Source organism: Chrysemys picta, chromosome 17 (genome assembly GCF_011386835.1).
Source record: "Chrysemys picta bellii isolate R12L10 chromosome 17, ASM1138683v2, whole genome shotgun sequence".
Classification (NCBI taxonomy): Eukaryota; Metazoa; Chordata; order Testudines; family Emydidae; genus Chrysemys; species Chrysemys picta.
Window position 1 is genome coordinate 918,758 of NC_088807.1, and position 17,560 is coordinate 936,317.

General features: G+C 72.8%; 1 protein-coding gene across 1 annotated transcript in view; it reads right to left on the bottom strand.

The window, feature by feature from the left end:
- LTBP4 (latent transforming growth factor beta binding protein 4) overlaps positions 1 to 15,655 on the bottom strand; it is a 38,433-nt gene extending 22,778 nt beyond the window's left edge. Inside the window, 9 exon segments of the mRNA XM_065571632.1 lie at positions 914 to 1,036; positions 2,093 to 2,167; positions 2,587 to 2,689; positions 3,253 to 3,485; positions 4,067 to 4,282; positions 8,794 to 8,969; positions 10,910 to 11,132; positions 11,698 to 11,768; positions 15,363 to 15,655. Coding sequence (XP_065427704.1) covers positions 914 to 1,036; positions 2,093 to 2,167; positions 2,587 to 2,689; positions 3,253 to 3,485; positions 4,067 to 4,282; positions 8,794 to 8,969; positions 10,910 to 11,132; positions 11,698 to 11,768; positions 15,363 to 15,583 — 1,441 coding nt within the window. The 5' untranslated portion in view covers positions 15,584 to 15,655.
- Positions 15,656 to 17,560: the final 1,905 nt, after the last annotated feature.

The following is a 17,560-nucleotide window of genomic DNA, read 5'->3' on the forward strand; positions in this document are numbered from 1 at the left end:
CCCCCGAGCCAGCCAGTCCCCACTCTCGCCCCCCCGGTCCCCCAAGCCAACCCCCCCCCCGCGGCCCATACGCCACCCCCAAGCTAGCCAGCCCCCACCCTCGCTTCCCCGTCCCCCCGCGGCCCATACGCCACCCCCGAGCCAGCCAGTCCCCACCCTCGCCCCCCCGGCTCATTCCCCGGCCCCCCCCGCAGCCCATGCTCCACCCCCTTGCCAGCCAGCCCCCACCGTCAACCCCCCCCGGCCCATTCCCCGGCCCCCCCGCAGCCCATACTCCGCCCCCGAGCCAGCCAGCCCCCACTCTCGCCCCCCCGGTCCCCCGAGCCAACCCCCCCCGCGGCCCATACGCCACCCCCGAGCTAGCCAGCCCCCACCCTCGCTTCCCTGTCCCCCCATGGCCCATACTCTGCCCCCGAGCTAGCCAGCCCCCACCCTCGCTTCCCCAGCCCATTCCCTGGCCCCCCCATGGCCCATACTCTGCCCCCTTGCCAGCCAGCCCCCACCGTCAACCCCCCCGGCCCATTCCCCGGCCCCCCCGCAGCCCATACTCCGCCCCCGAGCCAGCCAGCCCCCACTCTCGCTTCCCCGTCCCCCCCACGGCCCATACACCACCCCCGAGCTAGCCAGCCCCCACCCTCGCTTCCCCAGCCCATTCCCTGGCCCCCCCATGGCCCATACTCCGCCCCCGAGCCAGCCAGCCCCCACCCTCGCCCCCCCGGCCCATTCCCTGGCCCCCCCATGGCCCATACTCTGCCCCCGAGCCACCCAGCCCCCACCCTCAGCCGCCCCAGCCCCTCAGTGGCCTGTTCCCCAGACCCCTGAGCCAGCCAGCCCCCCACCCGGAGCCTCCGGGGGCCTGTTCCCCACCCCGCAGTTCTGCCAGACCAGGGCCCCCAGACCCCTCCCCACTCACAGATGCAGCTGCTGCGGGAGGAGTCGAGGATGTAGCCCGTGTGGCAGAGGCAGGCGAAGCTGCCGGGTTCGTTGGTGCAGAGCCCGTTCCGGCAGAACCCGCCCTCCTGGCACTCGTCCACGTCTGGGGAGAAACGGGAGGGGGTCAGAGCAGGGGCAGCCGGCGCCCCCCACCCCAGGGAGCTGCTAGAGAGACAGGGGGCGGGGGACTGGCCCCACACAGCCCCTTTCCTGGGGAGGGGAGTGCTAGTGCCGTATGTGGCTGAAGGGGGATTTTTCAGAATATTTTGGATGAAGGTTGTGTGTGCCTCAGTTTCCCCTGCATGGTGCATGAGACCCAGGCATGACCGACCCAGCTGGGGAGCCTGGCCCCATGCCCATGGGGAGCCCACAAAGACACCAGCCACTCCAATGGCCCGGAGATGTGGCACCCAGCCCCTGACACCCGGGGGGGGCTGCCCTGGACAGAGGCAGCCGGGTGTGACCCGCTGGGGCAAAGGGCCAGGAGGGGGCCAGGGGACCAGCATGGGGGAGTCAGGGCCCTGTGCCCCACTTCCTGCGATTCCCCGGGACTCTCAGCCAGGCAGGAACACAGAAGGGTTATCCGCCGACAGGGACAGTCCCAAGCAGGGCTTGTAGGTACAGAAACCAGGACCCTCAGTCAGGTCCGTCTTGGGGGGTGGGGAGCCCAGACCCTGGTGCTGGGCCTCCCCCCGTCTCCCCAGCCAGCTCCAAACTGAACCCCCCCCAGCGTCTCCCCCAGCCCCACCTGGCCCCTCCGCCAGCCTCTGTCCAGTGTCCCGGGCAGAAGGTGTCACCTGCCCCCCCCCAGCTCAGGTTACGCTCAAGTGTCACCCCTCAAGTGATGTCACCCCGATACCCCCCCCATCCGGCACCACTGCAGCCAGTCCCAGTAACACTCCCCCGCAGCACCCCCAGGTCCGTCCGCCCCACGTCCTGCTCCGCTGCACCCGGAGGTGGGGCTCTTGGGGGCTGTTCCGTGGGGACTGCGGGAGACGCTCCAGGCCCGGGACGCGGGGGGCTGGCCCAGCCGGACGGCTGGGACTTTCCCTTCCCTCATTAACCGAGGGCTTCCCACGCTTGGTCTCCTGAGACCCCCCAGACACACGCCCCCCCCCCCCGACACACGCCCCCCAGCCCAGGGCTCGGCCCAACTCACCCTGGCAGGAGCCGTTTAGCCGCTGGAAACCTTTGGGGCACGGGGCCTCCTGCTGCCCCAGGGCAGGTGCATTCGCTGTGGGGAGAGAGTGGGACTCGGAGCCAGGAATGCCCCTCCCCTCCCCCCCCTATAGACGGCCCTCCCCAGGGCCACCCAAGCTCCCTGTTCCACCCCCAGCGTCCCAACAGCCCCAGGGTGGGGCCCCCACCAGCTCCTCCCCTGACCCCAGCCCCCGCCTTGCACTGCCCCAGCCCCTGCCCCTCACGGACCCCACCCCCCCACTGCCCCCAGCCCTGCCCCTGCCCCCACTCCTCACTGATCCCAGCCCCTCACTGCCCCCAGCCCCCGCCCCGCACTGTCCCCAGCCCTGCCCCCACTCCTCACTGACCCCTGACCCCAGCCCCGCACTGCCCCCAGCCCAGCCCCCACCCCTCACTGACCCCAACCCACGCCCCACCCCCAGCCCTGCCCCTGCCCCGCGGCGGCAGCCCCACCTGTCTGGGTGGCGCAGGGCAGACACTCGTGGACGCCCCAGGCCACGCCGGCGCCGCGGCAGCAGATGTCCTGGGTCCGCAGGCCGGGCAGGGGCGCGCTGCACTGCAGGGAAAGGGGCTCGGTCAGCGCGGCCAGCTGGGGGGGGTCTTCCTGAGGGGGGTGTGGGGGGGTCCAGGCCTGGCCATGGCCCCTGGGTGCCCCCGGCCAGAGACATTCCCGGCTGTGCGGCTGGAATCGTGCCCAGCTGCTGCCCAGTGCCCGTCAATTCATGTGGCCAAGGGTGGGGGCGGGGAATGGGGGCAGTGCCGGGGGGGGGCATCGGCTGGCGGGAGTGCGCATGCCGGGATGCACGGCAAGCGTGCGAACGGGGCATCGGCTGGCGGGAGCGCGTGTGCTGGGATGCACGGCTGTTTGCACGGCGAGCGTGCGAACGGAGCATCGGCTGGCGGGAGTGCGCGTGCCAGGGATCACGCCCATGCGGGTGATTGAGCGGCTTTGTGCCACACAAGCATGGGGCATTTGGCTGGCCCGGCACGCTCTGCACACGCAAGTGTCAGCAGGTGAGCGTCGCACGTGGCCACGGGTGGGTGTGAGGCTCCGTACAAACGTCTGCCTGCGCCCAGCTCCCCCTGCCCGTTGCTGCGCCGCCCCCCCCCAGCCGTTACCTCCCCGGCGTGGAGCTGCCGGAAGCAGTACCCATAGCCGGCGTCCTCGTCGTACCCGCTGGCCCGGGGGCGGCTCTGGGCCAGGACACTGTAGAGGGCGGGGCGGGCGGGCGGGAGGGCGTTGGCGGGCGGCTCCCCTGGGGTGCTGGGCTCGCTCACCCGCTCCACCTGGTGGATGGTCACCGAGGCCTCGGGGGGGTGCTGCACGTGGACGTTCACCATGGACAGGGCACCTGAGGGGGCAGAGAGGGGCAGTGCCGGGGGCGGAGGATGGGGGCAGAGGGGGGCAGTGCCGGGCGGGGAATGGGGGCAGTGCCGGGAGGAGGATGGGGGCAGTGCTGGGCGGGGGATGGGGCAGAGAGGGGCAGTGCCGGGAGCGGAGGATGGGGGCAGAGGGGGGCAGTGCCGGGTGGGGAATGGGGGCAGTGCCGGGAGGAGGATGGGGGCAGAGAATGGGGGCAGTGCTGGGCGGGGGATGGGGCAGAGAGGGGCAGTGCCGGGAGCGGGGGATGGGGCAGTGCCAGGGGGGATGGGGCAGAGGGGGGCAGTGCCGGGAGCGGGGGATGGGGCAGAGAGGGGCAGTGCCGGGGGGGGCGGGGAATGGGGGCACTGCCAGGGGCGATGGGGCAGAGGGGGGCAGTGCCGGGGGGCGGATGGGGGCAGAACCGGGGACAGGGCCGCCCCAGGGGGATGAGGTTGCGTACAGAGCCGGTCCCTGCGGAGCCCCCATGGTGCACGACCCCTCCCCCTCCCCCTGGGGAGACACTTCCTCCCACCCCATTGATCCCGGCCTAGCCCCCCCGGGGCCCCTTACCATCCCGCTCCTGCTGGTGGTTGGTGAGGGGCAGGGTGTAGACGGATTTGGTGAGGGGCTGCGGCCCCCCCGGGCTGTCGCCCTCCCGCTCGGGGGCTGGGGCCTGGGGCTGGGGGGCCGGGATCTGGCAGAACTTGCCGGTGAAGCTGGGGGGGCAGAGACACTGGTCCTTCCTGACGCAGACCCCCCCGTTCTGGCAGAGCAGGGGGCACAGGACTGCAAGGCAAAGGCAGAAGTCAGGGGGTACCGGGGGGCGTCTCCCCCGAGGGGCGCTGCAGGGCAGGACCCAGGGACCCCCCAAGTGCCCCTCCCAGAGCTGCCTGCGGTGGGACGGGCCAGCTGGGGAGGTCTGGTTGTGTCACATCGTGGGTGGGAGCCAAGCACCTTCGGTGGGGGCTACGTGACAGGGCCTGGATTGTGTCTGAACCAGCGCGTCCAGAGAGATGGGGCTGGGCTGGCCCAGAACCTGAGCTACACACGGGGGCTGCGGGTCGGGAGTGAGGGGCACCGGCCGGGCTGGGGGGCAGGGCTGGGGTAGGTGGGGGCTGCGGGTCGGGAGTGAGGGGCACCGGCTGGGCTGGGGGGCAGGGCTGGGGTAGGTGGGGGCTGCGGGTCGGGAGTGAGGGGCACCGGCTGGGCTGGGGGACAAGGCTGGGGTAGGTGGGGGCTGCGGGTCGGGAGTGAGGGGCACCGGCTGGGCTGGGGGACAAGGCTGGGGTAGGTGGGGGCTGCGGGTCGGGAGTGAGGGGCACCGGCTGGGCTGGGGGGCTCATCCCTTGTCTGGCTGTTCCAGGCTCCCAGCACAAAGGCACAGCTGGGGCGGGGGGGGGGGGGGGGGGCTGGCTGGATCCAGATGTTTCTCTAGCGCAATTCAGCCATTAACCCTTAGGGTGCTGGTGCCAGTTACTGCAACCCCTCCCCTCCCCCCACCAGAGCAGGAGGGTCCGTGCTGGGGGGATGTCCAGGGACCCAAGGCTCCAGCCCCGCTGTCGTCCCCCCCCCCGCCGGGCCGAGGTCCCACCAGGACCCCCCCTTCCCGTGTGGGAACAGCTAAGCCAGGCCCCAGGACGCCTGGGTCCCTCTGGGCTGCGCTGTCTGGGAAATGGGCCCAAGAAGCCGGCGCCGGGGCTGGGGGGGGGGGGGGGGGGTTGCGCCAGGAACGGGCAGAGACCCAGCGACTCATCTCACATCCCGCGACAGCCGAGTGCCCCCCCAGCCAGCTCCCCCTCGCCCCAGTGCCCCCCCAGCTGCCTCCCCACAACCTGGCTGGGGTCCTAATGCACAGATGTTCCCATTCCAGCCAGCTGTGCCCCTCCCCCGCCCCCTCAGCAGCCCGAGTCTCCCCCCCCCCATGCGGGGGCTGAGCAGCTGGGATGGGGTCAGATCGAGGGGACGCCAGGAACCGAGATGGGGGGGGTCAGGCAGCCTCAGAGCTCCTGGCACGGGGCCCCCTGGGCGTAAACCAGCCGCTCACGGGAAGAGGGCAGAGCTCTGCTGGGGGAACTGGGGGGGGGCTTTGCCTGCCCCCCCGCTCCCCACTAAACGCTGAGTGCGGGGGTGGGGGGCTCTGCCCAGGGCCTACGAGGGGATGAGCTCAGGGGGGGAGGGGGTTTCTGCTGCCCCCCAGGTGCCCCGGACTGAGCCCCCCAGGGCTGGGAACACTCCCCCACACACCTGGGGACCCCGCCAGGAACAGCTGAGGAAGGGGGGTGCTGGGAAGTGGCCCAGGGGAGCTCCCCCATATCCTGCTCCCTGCTCTTCCCAGCATGTCCGGGGCCCCGCTGCTGGCCCCACAGCCAGCTGGGCCCTATGGGGTGGGCGGTGCCTGCCCAGGGCGTGGCTGTGGGTCCAGCTGGGAGGGACGCCAGGGCCAGCCGAAGCCCAACGCCCGCAGCAGGATGGGGGCCCGGCGCTTGGCAGGGGCTGGGCAGAGCTCGGGGGGCCGTGCCAGGGCGGGGGGCCAGAGGGTGTCCCGGGGGACCCAGGCAGCCAGGCTGTGTCTCGTGCTCTCACTGCCTTTGGGGGCTGCCTCCCCCGGACCCCCCAGGGTTGGGGCGCAGGCTGGGCTGGGGACACGGGGGGCTCGTCTGGGTAACGTCAGCCGGAGACACGGTGCCTCTGCTCAGCCCCACGCCGGGGGAAACTGAGGCATCGGGCAGGGAAGGGCCTCACTCAAGGTAGAACCCAGGTGCTCTGGCGCCCAGCCTCCTCCCCCCCCGCTGCAACCACTGGACCCCATTCCCCTCCCCAAGCCGGGAGAGAACCCAGGCGTCCGGCAGGGACTCGGACTCCCTGGCTTGAGGCCCTTGTTTATTCTCCGAATTCCCAGGTTTCGCCCCCGGAAATTCGGGTGAGTCCAGCCGCCGAGCCGGGGCGGAGCTGGCCCCGGACGAGGGGTCCACACCCACCGGGGCTGGTGGGGGCGGCGGGGGGGGTCACACGCGAGGTGCTGCCGATGAGCTCATGGGGCAGTGTGGGCGGGACCCGGAGCAGCTGGGACAGGCTGGGAAAAGCCTCCCCCAGGTCCTGGCCAGAGCTAAACCTACAGCCCCTGCCAGCCCCCCAGCCAGCCCTGACCCCCGCCAGCCCAGCCCCCAGCCAGCCCTGACCCCCACCAGCCCCCCAACCAGCCCAGCCCCCAGCCAGCCCTGACCCCCGCCAGCCCAGCCCCCAACCAGCCCTGACCCCCACCAGCCCCCAACCGGCCCAGCCCCCAACCGGCCCTGACCCCCGCCAGCCCGCCAACCAGCCCAGCCCCTCAACCAGCCCCCCAGCCAGCCCTGACCCCCACCAGCCCCCCAGCCACCCCTGACCCCCACCAGCCCAGCCCCCCAGCCAGCCCAGCCCCCCAGCCAGCCCTGACCCCCACCAGTCCCCCAACCAGCCCAGCCCCCAGCCAGCCCTGACCCCTGCCAGCCCCCCAACCAACCCAGCCCTGACCCCCGCCAGCCCCCACATCCAGCTGTGACCCCCACCAGTCCCCAGCCAGCCCCCCCAGAACCCCCCACATCCAGCTGTGACCCCCACCAGCTGCCAGCCAGCCCTGACGTCTGACAGCCCCCCAGCCCCGTGCACTGCACACAGCCTCACCCCACAGCAACTCCTCACCCCAGCCCCTTCCCCCTGGGCTGGTCAGCAGGAGAGCGACTGAGCCGGGGGGGGGGGGGGGGCATGGTGCACATCAGACCCTCAGGCCTGCCCCACAGCATGGGGGTGCCCGGTGAGGGTATAGGGGGCATTGGTTCTCCCATGCTGTGGGGCAGCCTGGGGGTCTGGGATGCAGCATGGGGCCCCCTCCCCCAGCTCAGCCTGATGGGGCAAGGCGGGGGCAACCCTCCCAGGAGCACAGGGGGCAACTGGGGGGGCAGCCCAACACCTCCTACCCCACAGAAATGGGGTCCAGCTCGGCTCCCTGCCACGCACCCCACAGCCCCTCCCTCAGCCAGAGACCGGGCGGGGGGAGCTGCTGGGAACCCCAAACCTCCTCACCCCCCATCAGCCCCCAGCCCCGCCCCGCCGCCAGCCAGCAGCTGCAGGTGCAGGACCTTGGCTGCCACCCGGGCACGGAGCGAAGGGGCCAGGCCGGTGCACCCCTCGGCCAGCGACGGTCCGGCGGGCGAGGAGCCGGGCACAGGCAGGGCACCGCCCGGGTACTCACAGACGCGGAAGCCAGTGGCGCGGGCGGCGGGGCCAGCGGGCTCCCCGCTGTACAGGACGGTGGCGTTGCCGCGCTCGCAGCGGTGGGTGCAGCGGTGCCCGGCGCAGTGCATGCGGCAGACCGTGGGCGTGAACAGCACCCGCAGCTGGGCGGGGGCCTGGGCGGCAGCCGGGAGCAGGAGGGCGGCCAGCAGGAGCAGGGCCGCGGGCACCAGCAGGCGGGCGAGGGCTCCGGCCATGCCGGCGTCTCTGCCCCCAGGGCCGGGGCGCGGGCAGGAAGCGACGGTGCGCGGCTCCGGCTCCGGCTCCGCACCGAGTGCCCGGACGCTAATTGGAAGCAGCGCGTGGAGCTGGGCTGGGCCGGGCGCCAGCAACAATGTTTGTGAGGGACCTCAGCCATCGCCGGCTGCGTTAACCCTTCCCGGCCCCCGGTCCCCGGCCCCACCCAGCGCCCGGCCGCCCCCGCCTGCGACCTGCCCAGCGTTCACCGGGGTCGCCCGGAGTCACTAGTGCGAGCTCACGGGGACCACCCCACACACACACACACACACACACGCAGAGCCGCGGCTGTGACCCCAGCGCAGCCCCCCCCCCCAGCTCTGCCGGTGCCCCTCACTCCCGACCCGCAGCCCCTGCTAGACCAGCCCCGGGCTCCCCGCATGCCCCTGTCCCAGTGACCCCGGTGCAGCGAGAGGGGTGGGGCTCTGCCCTGGCTCTGGGGGTCCCAGGGGGGTGTCTCTGGTGCCCCCCCCTGCATCCGTTTCATTCTCCCATGTCAGAGCCTGGGAAAAGCGCCAGTTAATTAGCTAAATGCTTGTTACAGCAACCAGGGTCATGGGGGGGGGCAGCAGAGCCCCCTCCTCAGGGAGCCAGAGAGGGAGGGGCAGTGGGGCAGCCAGCCCCAATGAGCCGCCTCCCTGCCAATGGGTTACTGGGGCAAGTGGCAGGGGAAGGGACCTGGCTGGTGGGGGGCAGGATCATGGCTAATGGGGCCACCCCTTCCCCCCCCACCCCTTTCCCCGCCCCCTGCATGACCCACCCCCCCCACCAACTCCACCCTGCCCCCTTACCAGGCCGGGGGCTGTGGTGCAGGGTCTGCCCACTCTGGGGGGGGCGGGTGCTGGGCGGGGGCGTGGGGGGGGCGGTCCTGCCCCGCTGGGCTTCCAGGTGCTTGGCCAACACTGACGCCATCTTGTCCGTGGGGCCAGCGGCCCGGCGTCGCAGCACGGCCTGGAGCTCGGCCAGCCTGGGGGGTGGGGGGTGGGACACTGAGCGGGGGGGGCACCACGCCCAGAGACCTCCCTGTGCCTCCGCCTCCACCTCTCCCGACCCCCTAGGGACCCCCTGCCCCCCAGTGCCCGCTCTGCCCCTTCCCCACCCACCAACCCCCAGTGACCCCCCTGCCTCTTCCCCACCCACCGACCCTCCCAGGGACACCCCTCACCCCAGTGCCCCCCTCTGCCCCTTCCCCCACCCACTGACTCCCCAGGGACCCCCCTGCCCCCAGTGCCCCCCTCAGCCCCTTACTCCAGCCACCAACCCCCCATGAACCCCCCTCCCACCCAGTGCCCCCTCAGCCCCTTCCCCCACCCACCGACCCCCCAGGGAACCCCTGTCGCCCAGTGCCCCCTCTGCCCCTTCCCCCCCCCCATGACCCCCAGGTAACCACTGTCCCACACCCACTGACCCCCCCCAGGAACTTCCTGTCCCCCAGTGCCCCCCCCCCCGTGGCCAAGCTGGGCAGCTCCTTGTTCTCCCCCCACCCCCAGTTCGGCTGGGGCAGGAGCTCGGGCCAGGCCAGGCCTGGGAACCGCCGGAGCCCCCAAGCCCCCAGCTCAGCCCCCGCATGGGAACGTGACCCCCGCAGACCCTGCCCCCCAGGCTGGGAGCTGGGGGGGCTGGGGGGTGTCAGAGCCCCCCGGGGGGGCAGGCCCCGATGCTGCTGGGGCCCCCCCGGCCCCCTCTCCTGCCGTCCTAGTGCGTCTGCTACCAAATAGGGGCAGACAGCAGCAGGCGGGGGGGGGGGGTTGATAAATGGCCGGGGCGGGGGGGGGTCAGTCTGGGAGGCGAGAGAATTTTAATGGGTCTATAAATAGCCCCAGAGCCGCAGGGGAGACGAGACGGGAACGTCGCCCCACGGGCCCCAGGCAGGGGGACTCCACTCTGGGGGTGCCGCCCCCCCTCTGCCATTAGCCCCGTGTGGTTCCCCCTTGGGGGGCTGTGTCTCCTGGGGGGGTGTCGGGGGCCCCTGCCCCCAAAGAACTCAGAGCCAATCCCCCCTGTGCACCCCAAACCAGGGCCCCGGAGCACCCCAAAACCAGCCAGCCTAACGGGGCCCCCCACGGGGCCCGGCCGGAGCCGCCGGAATAATTAGCAGTGAGATTTTCGAGGAATGGATCAGAACCACACAGGCCCCCCCCAGTCGCCCCACTGCCCTCGTCCCCCGGTAACCCCCCCCGCCCTCGTACCCCGGTCACCCCCCTCCCCACTGCCCTCGTCCCCCGGTCACCCCCCTTCCCACGGCTCTCGTCCCCCTGACCATCCCACGGCCCTCACCCCCGGTCACCCCAAATCACCCCCCTCCCCACTGCCCTCACCCCCCAATCACCCCCCTCCCCACTGCCCTCGTCCCCCCGGTCACCCCCCTTCCCACGTCTCTCATCCCCCTGACCACCCCACAGCCCTCACCCCCGGTCACCCCAAATCACCCCCTCCCCACTGCCCTCACCCCCCCGGTCACCCCCCTTCCCACGGCTCTCGTCCCCCCAGTCGCCCCACTGCCCTCGTCCCCCCAGTCACCCCCCTTCCCACGGCTCTCATCCCCCCAGTCGCCCCACTGCCCTTGTCCCCCGGTCACCCCCCTTCCCACTGCTCTCATCCCCCCAGTCGCCCCACTGCCCTCGTCCCCCCGGTCACCCCCCTTCCCACGGCTCTCGTCCCCCTGACCACCCCATGGCCCTCACCCCCGGTCACCCCAAATCACCCCCTCCCCACTGCCCTTGCCCCCCGGTCACCCCCCTTCCCACGGCTCTCGTCCCGCTGACCACCCCATGGCCCTCACCCCCGGTCACCCCAAATCACCCCCTCCCCACTGCCCTCACCCCCCCCGGTCACCCCCCTTCCCACGGCTCTCGTCCCCCCAGTCGCCCCACTGCCCTCACCCCCCACGGTCCCCGCCCCACTTACGTCAGCGGCTGCCAGTGCACGGACGCTGCCCTCCTGGCGCTGGTGGCTGTGGGGCGCGGGGCGGAGGTGCTGGGTGGGAGGGGGCTGGGCCCTGGGGGAAGCCCCATGGGGGGGCCAGGGGGCACCAGCTGCTCACACTGGTGGCCAGCGAACCCCGGGCGGCAGGTGCAGACTTGGGGCTCCCGGCACAGCCCCCCATTGCGGCACTTCGGGGTGCAGATGGCTGGGGGGAGAGACAAGGGGTCATGGGGGGGAACCTCCCCCTCCCCCACCCACCGACCGCCCCAGTGACCCCCGGCCCCATCCCCCCAACCCTCCCTCCCCATAGCCCCTGCTACTTCCCTCCCCCAATAACCCCCCACTTCCCAGCCCCGCCCCCCAACTCCCTCACTTCCCAGCCCCCATTCCCCACAGCCCCCCCCCCCCATACGCACACACTGCCCATGGCCCAAGGGGGCTGTGCCCTGAACCCAGGACAGGGGGCAGCTTGGCTTCCCCCCCAGGGTCCCCGCTCCTGGCCTGGGGGGTGGGGAGGGTGACCCCAAAGGCGTGGGTGGGGGGAGGGAAGGGGGTCTGGGCAGGTTCCCCCCAGGAGTCGCCCCCCCCCCAGGTCCCCAGCCCTGGGTCTGGCAGGTGGGGGTCTGCTGCCACCTACAGCCCAGACTGGGAGCAGCACCGGGGGGGGGGAGTGGGGCAGGAGCAGACTGGGGGGGACGGGACACAACTCCTCAGTGACTGCCCCCCCACCTCCTCCCTGGGTCCCAGCTCCCCCCCTCCCCCCCCGGTACCTTTTGTGCACTTCTGGGTTTTGGGGGCCAGGCTCCAGCCGGGACAGCAGGTCACTCCGCACACGTGGGGGCTGCAGAGGGGACAGAGCGAGGTGAGGGGGGGACCCCAGGGCCAGGCAGCCCAGCCCCACCCCCACCCCAGGACTCTGCGCCCCCCCAAGGCCCTGCCTGACCTGCCCCCCCCCAGCCAGCTCCCCCCCTCAGTTCTGGGGCACAGAGCAGATCTAGCCCCCACCAGCAGGGCCCCCATCCCCTGCGGAACCAGGCCCAGCCCCCACACCCAGCCTCAGGGGGGGCTGGTGCCGAGTCACCCAGCACCTCTGGGGGGGGCAAAGGGGTAGCGGGGGCTGGGGCTGCCCACGTTAACAGGACCCTCCCCCCATGAGGTGGCCATCAATGGGGGTCCGCCCAGTGGGGAGGGAGGAGCCAGGACTCCTGGGTTCTGTCCTGGCTCTGGGAGGGGAGGGGGTCGCGGGGGGCAGAGCAGGTCTCTGAGGCTGGAGGGGGGGGGCTCCTGGCACCAAGGCCCAGCACAAGATAGAGTGAAAATGAGGTGGGGGGGGCGTGGTCAGACCCTCCCCCTGTGGGCAGCACAACGGGCCGGGGGGTGGGGGGTGGTCCCCTGGTGGGGGACAGGAGGAGGCAATTCCACAGGACAGATGGGAAAGAACAGGATGGAAGGGGGCACAGCCCGTCCTGGCTCCCAGCCCCCCCAACCACTAGCCCCCCTGCCCGCCTAAGTTCCCCCTAAGCTGTGGGGCCGGGCTGCAGCCTATCACAGAGGGGAGAGGCACCCCTCCCCCGGACTGGACAGCTGCAAAGGGGGGGGAGTCGTCTCTCCCCACCGTAGCCCCAGGGCAGCCTGCACCCCAAACCCTGCATCCCCGGCCCCACCCCAAAGCCTGCAGCCCCCTGCACTCCAACCCTCTGCCCCAGCCCTGAGCCCCCTCTCGCACCCAAACCCCTCGGCCCCACCCCCGCCACACGTCACCTCCATATTGGGGCACATCATAAAATTCATTCACACGTGGATGGGAAACGTTAGAGGGAACATTGCCCCCCCCCCGGCCCCCCCAGCAGATCCAGGGGTGGGAAAGGAGGGGTCTGGGGGGCTTTGTCCTGGGGGGGCTGGGCTCTAGCAGAGCCTCCTGTGCCCCCAAATGGCTTTTGCAGCCGGGAGCCAAGCGCAGGAACCAGCCCCCAGCCTGGGGCTGCCCCCCCACCGTGCACCCCGAGCAGGGGCCCCTCCCCCCCGCGCTGCAGAGACGTGGTGGGGGAGGGGCAGCACCAGGAGACGGAAACTTGGCCCCGAAATTCCTCAGCCACGTTTCTTCCAGGAGCTGCCAGGGCCTCTCCCCCACAGCCCCCCAGCCGCACGGAAAAGCCACCAGCCACCCCCACCCCGCCCCCCAGAGCGCAGCCGGGGGGCCAGGCCTGTGGGGGGCAGCACAGGCAGGGGGGTGACCCCTAGCTCTGCCAGTGCCCCTCACTCCCGACCCGCAGCCCCTGCCAGCCCAGCCCTGCCCCCCAGCCCTGCCGGTGCCCCTCACTCCCGACCCGCAGCCCCTGCCAGCCCAGCCCTGCCCCCCAGCCCTGCCGGTGCCCCTCAGTCCCGACCCGCAGCCCCTGCCAGCCCAGCCCTGCCCCCCAGCCCTGCCGGTGCCCCTCACTCCCGACCCGCAGCCCCTGCTACCCCAGCCCAGCCCTGGGGTCCCCCCAGCTCTGCCGGTGCCCCTCACTCCCGACCTGCAGCCCCTGCTACCCCAGCCCAGCCCTGGGGTCCCCCCAGCTCTGCCGATGCCCCTCAGCCATGATCCCCTCATAGTTACATGATCCCATTATAAGGTGGATTCGCAGCAGCAGGAGTGGAGGGCGGGGAGTAGGAAGGGGGGGCAGGACTGGGGGCCCCCATGTATCCCAGGATGTTCTGAGGCAGGGACCCTGATGGGGTCCAGGGACTCAGCCCAGCGCTGACCCCAGGGCAGGGAACACTAGGACCCAGCCTCCCTCAGCCCCTTCTCCCCCCACAGCTCCTGCGAGTTGTACCCGGGCAGGACTCCCCCAGCGGGTCTGTCTCTGTCCCCCACAGCACCGCGCCTGGAGCCCGAGCCCCTCCCTGCCAGGTGGCTGCGGGTCTGGCCCCTCTGGGCGCAGTTTGATGGCATTTCCCTTTTGGGCAGCCATGGGCCAAAACTCCCTCAAATGCAAATTCCCCAAACACTCCCCACCCCACCCTCCCAGTTACCTGCAGGCTATGCTGGAGAGGGCTGGCCCCAGGGCTGGAGACTTGCTGATGGCAAAGGATCTGGGCTCCAGGGACCAAGGGACCAGAACCAAAACCCCGTTCCCTTCAGCTAGGCCTGAGAGGCAACAGAGCTGGGGGGGCAGGGCTGGGCTAGCAGGGGCTGCGGGTCAGGAGTGAGGGGCACCGGCAGAGCTGGGGGAGCCCAGGGCCGGGCTAGCAGGGGCTGCGGGTCGGGAGTGAGGGGCACCGGCAGAGCTGGGGGGAGCACAGGGCCGGGCTACCAGGGGGCTGCGGGGAGGGCGTGAGGGGCACCAGCAGGGCCGGGCTGGCAGGGGCTGCGGGTCGGGAGTGAGGGGCACCGGCAGGGCTCGGGGGAGCACAGGGCCGGGCTAGCAGGGGGCTGCGGGTCGGGAGTGAGGGGCACCGGCAGAGCTGGGGGCAGGGCCGGGGTAGCAGGGGCTGCGGGTCGGGAGTGAGGGACACCGGTGCACAAGTCACTGTGCTGGGACCTCGCAGGGGTCATGGCACCTGGTTAGGTTGGGTGGGAAGGGGCCTGTTCCGGTGCCGTCCCTAAGGGATGTGGGGGGGCAGCGGGGGGATGGGTGGGAGGTGGGGGCAGGTAGTGAGGGGCAGCGCTTGGGGCAGGCAGAGGGGCTGGGGGATGGTTGGGGACGGGCGAGGGGCACAGGGGCTGGGGCAGGGGGCGAGGTGGAGGCAGAGGGGGGATGGGGGCGAGGTGGGGGGCAGGGGGCGGGCAGAGGGGATGGGGGCGAGGTGGGGGGCAGGGGGCGGGCACAGCAGCCCCTCCCCATGGCGGGACACTGCCAGCTCAGCGCCTGCCTGGCCCCTGAGCGTGTTTCCAGATGGAGCCGAGCCCGGCCCCGGCCCCGGCCCCCCACGGCCTGACGAGGGGAACAGACACAGCCCAGCCCCTGCACGGAGTTTCCCCCCCGGGGTTGGGGGCCGCCTGGGGCTTGGCTCAGCTCACCCGATTCCACCCCCCACGCCCCTGCCCCCAGCTCTGGGCTCCTCGGCCCCCTCAGGACCCCCCTTCGCTCTGCCAGGCCGGGGGTCCCAGACGTGGAGCCAGCCCCAGCCAAGCCCCCACATCGCCCTCCCTCCCGGCCTGGGCTCTGGGGCTGGAGTGCCAGACGAGGGGCAGGGGGCAAGGGGGGCTGGGCGAGGGGCAGGGAGTGAGGGGGATGGGTGGGCAGGGGGGCCTGGAGAGGGGCAGGGAGTGAGAGGGATGGGTGGGGGGCAGGGGGACCTGGAGAGGGGCAAGGAGGGGGGTGGGTAGGGGGCAGGGGGGCCTGGAGAGGGGCAGGGGGGATGGGTAGGGGGCAGGGGGGCCTGGAGAGGGGCAGGGAGGGGGGCAGGGGGGAATGGAGACCGCTCTGAGCCCCGGGGGGCCCCCACTCACCTGCCTGCCTTGGGTGCTCGCTGCCCCCGACGGGCCGGGGTCCGGCTGCGCTTCTCCAGGCGGGGGGGCTGGGGCCCCGCGGGGTGGGGGCGGCCAGGCCGGGGGGGCTGGTCCCTGGGGGCGGGGCTCAGCACCTGGGACCCGGCCCCGCCCAGACCCCGCACCTCCAGCAGCTGCAGCGCCGCCAGCAGCGTGAGGGCGGCCAGGGCCGGGGGCTGCATCTCGGCGGGGAGCCGCAGGGCATCCCCCGGGGCGCGGCTCGGGGCGCGGGGGGGCCCTGGGATCGGGGCGCGGCGGGGGACGCGGGGGGGGGTCCTGGGGCGCGGGGGGGGCTGGGATCGGGGCGCGGCTCGGGGCGCGGGGGGGGGTCCGGGGCGCGGCTCGGGGCGCGGGGGGGGGACGCGGCTCGGGGCGCGGGGGGGGGTCTTGGGGCGCGGCGCGGGGGGGACGCGGATCGGGGCGCGGGGGGGTCCTGGGGCGCGGCGCGGGGGGGGGGACGCGGATCGGGGCGCGGGGGGGGGTCCTGGGGCGCGGCGCGGGGGGGGGACGCGGATCGGGGCGCGGGGGGGGGGGGGGGACGCGGCTCGGGGTCCCTCCGGCAGGAGACAAGAGCGAAGCGGCGGACCGGCTCCTCGCCCCCGGCCAATGGGAGCCCGGCCAGGCCCGGTCCCGGCCCTCCCTCCCCGCAGCCAATGGCCGGGGGCCGGGGAGGGGCCCCCAGCGCAGGTGCCTGGACGGGGCTGCAGCCCTGGGGCGGGGCCGAGCGGGAGACACCCCCTGGCCCGCGGGGAACAGACTGGGAGCAGGGAGAGAACCCAGGAGTCCTGGCTCCAGCCCCCCGCCCCCCACGTGTTGTTTCTGGGCTGCTTTGTGAGGGTTGCTGGGGAGGGGGCGGGGGGGGGGCAGGAGCTGGCCCTACTGCCTGGGCTTGATCTGCAATCCCGCCCCCGGACAGCGCCCCCCCGCCCCCCCCCCCCAGGGACGAAGGCAAAGGGCTGACTGGACAGCCAGAGGGACGGACAGACCCAGCGACACACACTGACCACGTGGGGATTTTCTGTCCTATTCTGATGGTGCCGACGCGTGCCTCAGTTTCCCTCTGCCCTTGGCCTAGCTACCCAGCGGGTGCAAAGGGATTAAAGCCGCCCGGGGGGTGGCACAGAGATGGGAGGGGCTGCGACGGACGATGCTGGGCGATGGGGCCACTGGCGCCAGGTGGGGAGCGGGACAGACCGAGCAGCTCTGACCCAGACAGACAGAGGGACACCCAGCCGCCCAGGGGCTCCCTGCCCTCCCCCGCGCCCCCCATCCGGCAACAATTCCACCACCCGGGCGCTGAAGTCCATCAATATTTCATTGTGATTGTTTCACACACACCTTGCATATAAAACCACCCAATTACCGCAGGATTGGTACAAAAGCTGCCCCCCCCCCCGGCAGGAGGACAAAGACCCCCCCCCGTGTTTGGCACAATTCCCTCCCCAGAGCTAACGCCGGGCGGGAAGAACTGGGGGCAGGGGTAGAAAAGTCTGGACTCTTCCCAGCTCAGGCTGTTCTGTTTGGGGGGGGGGTCAAGAGGTGGGCGCACGGGGGGGGGCCTGTCCCCTCGGGGGGCGCCGGCTCCCATCTGGCCCCAGGGGGGGACTGGCTGGCTCAGGGGGGCGGGGAATGGGGCAGGGGCCTGTCCCCTCTAGGGGGTGCCGGGTCCCCTCCAGCCCCAGGGCAGGGACTGGCTGGCTCAGGGGGGCGGGGAGTGGGGCAGGGGCCTGTCCCCTTGGGGGGCGCCGGCTCCCATCAGGCCCCAGGGCAGGGACTGGCTGGCTCAGGGGGGCAGGGAGTGGGGACGGGGCAGGGACTGGCTGGCTCAGGGAGTGGGGACGGGGCAGGGACTGGCTGGCTCAGGGGGGCAGGGAAACGGCCCTGGGCCTGTCCCCTCGGGGGGCGCCGGCTCCCATCCGGCCCCAGGGCAGGGACTGGCTGGCTCAGGGGGGCAGGGAGTGGGGACGGGGCACGGACTGGCTGGCTCAGGGGGGCAGGGAAAGGGGCCCTGGGCCTGTCCCCTCAGGGGGCGCCGGGTCCCCTCCAGCCCCAGGGCAGGGACTGGCTGGCTCAGGGGGGTGGGGAGTGGGGCAGGGGCCTGTCCCCTTGGGGGGCGCCGGCTCCCATCAGGCCCCAGGGCAGGGACTGGCTGGCTCAGG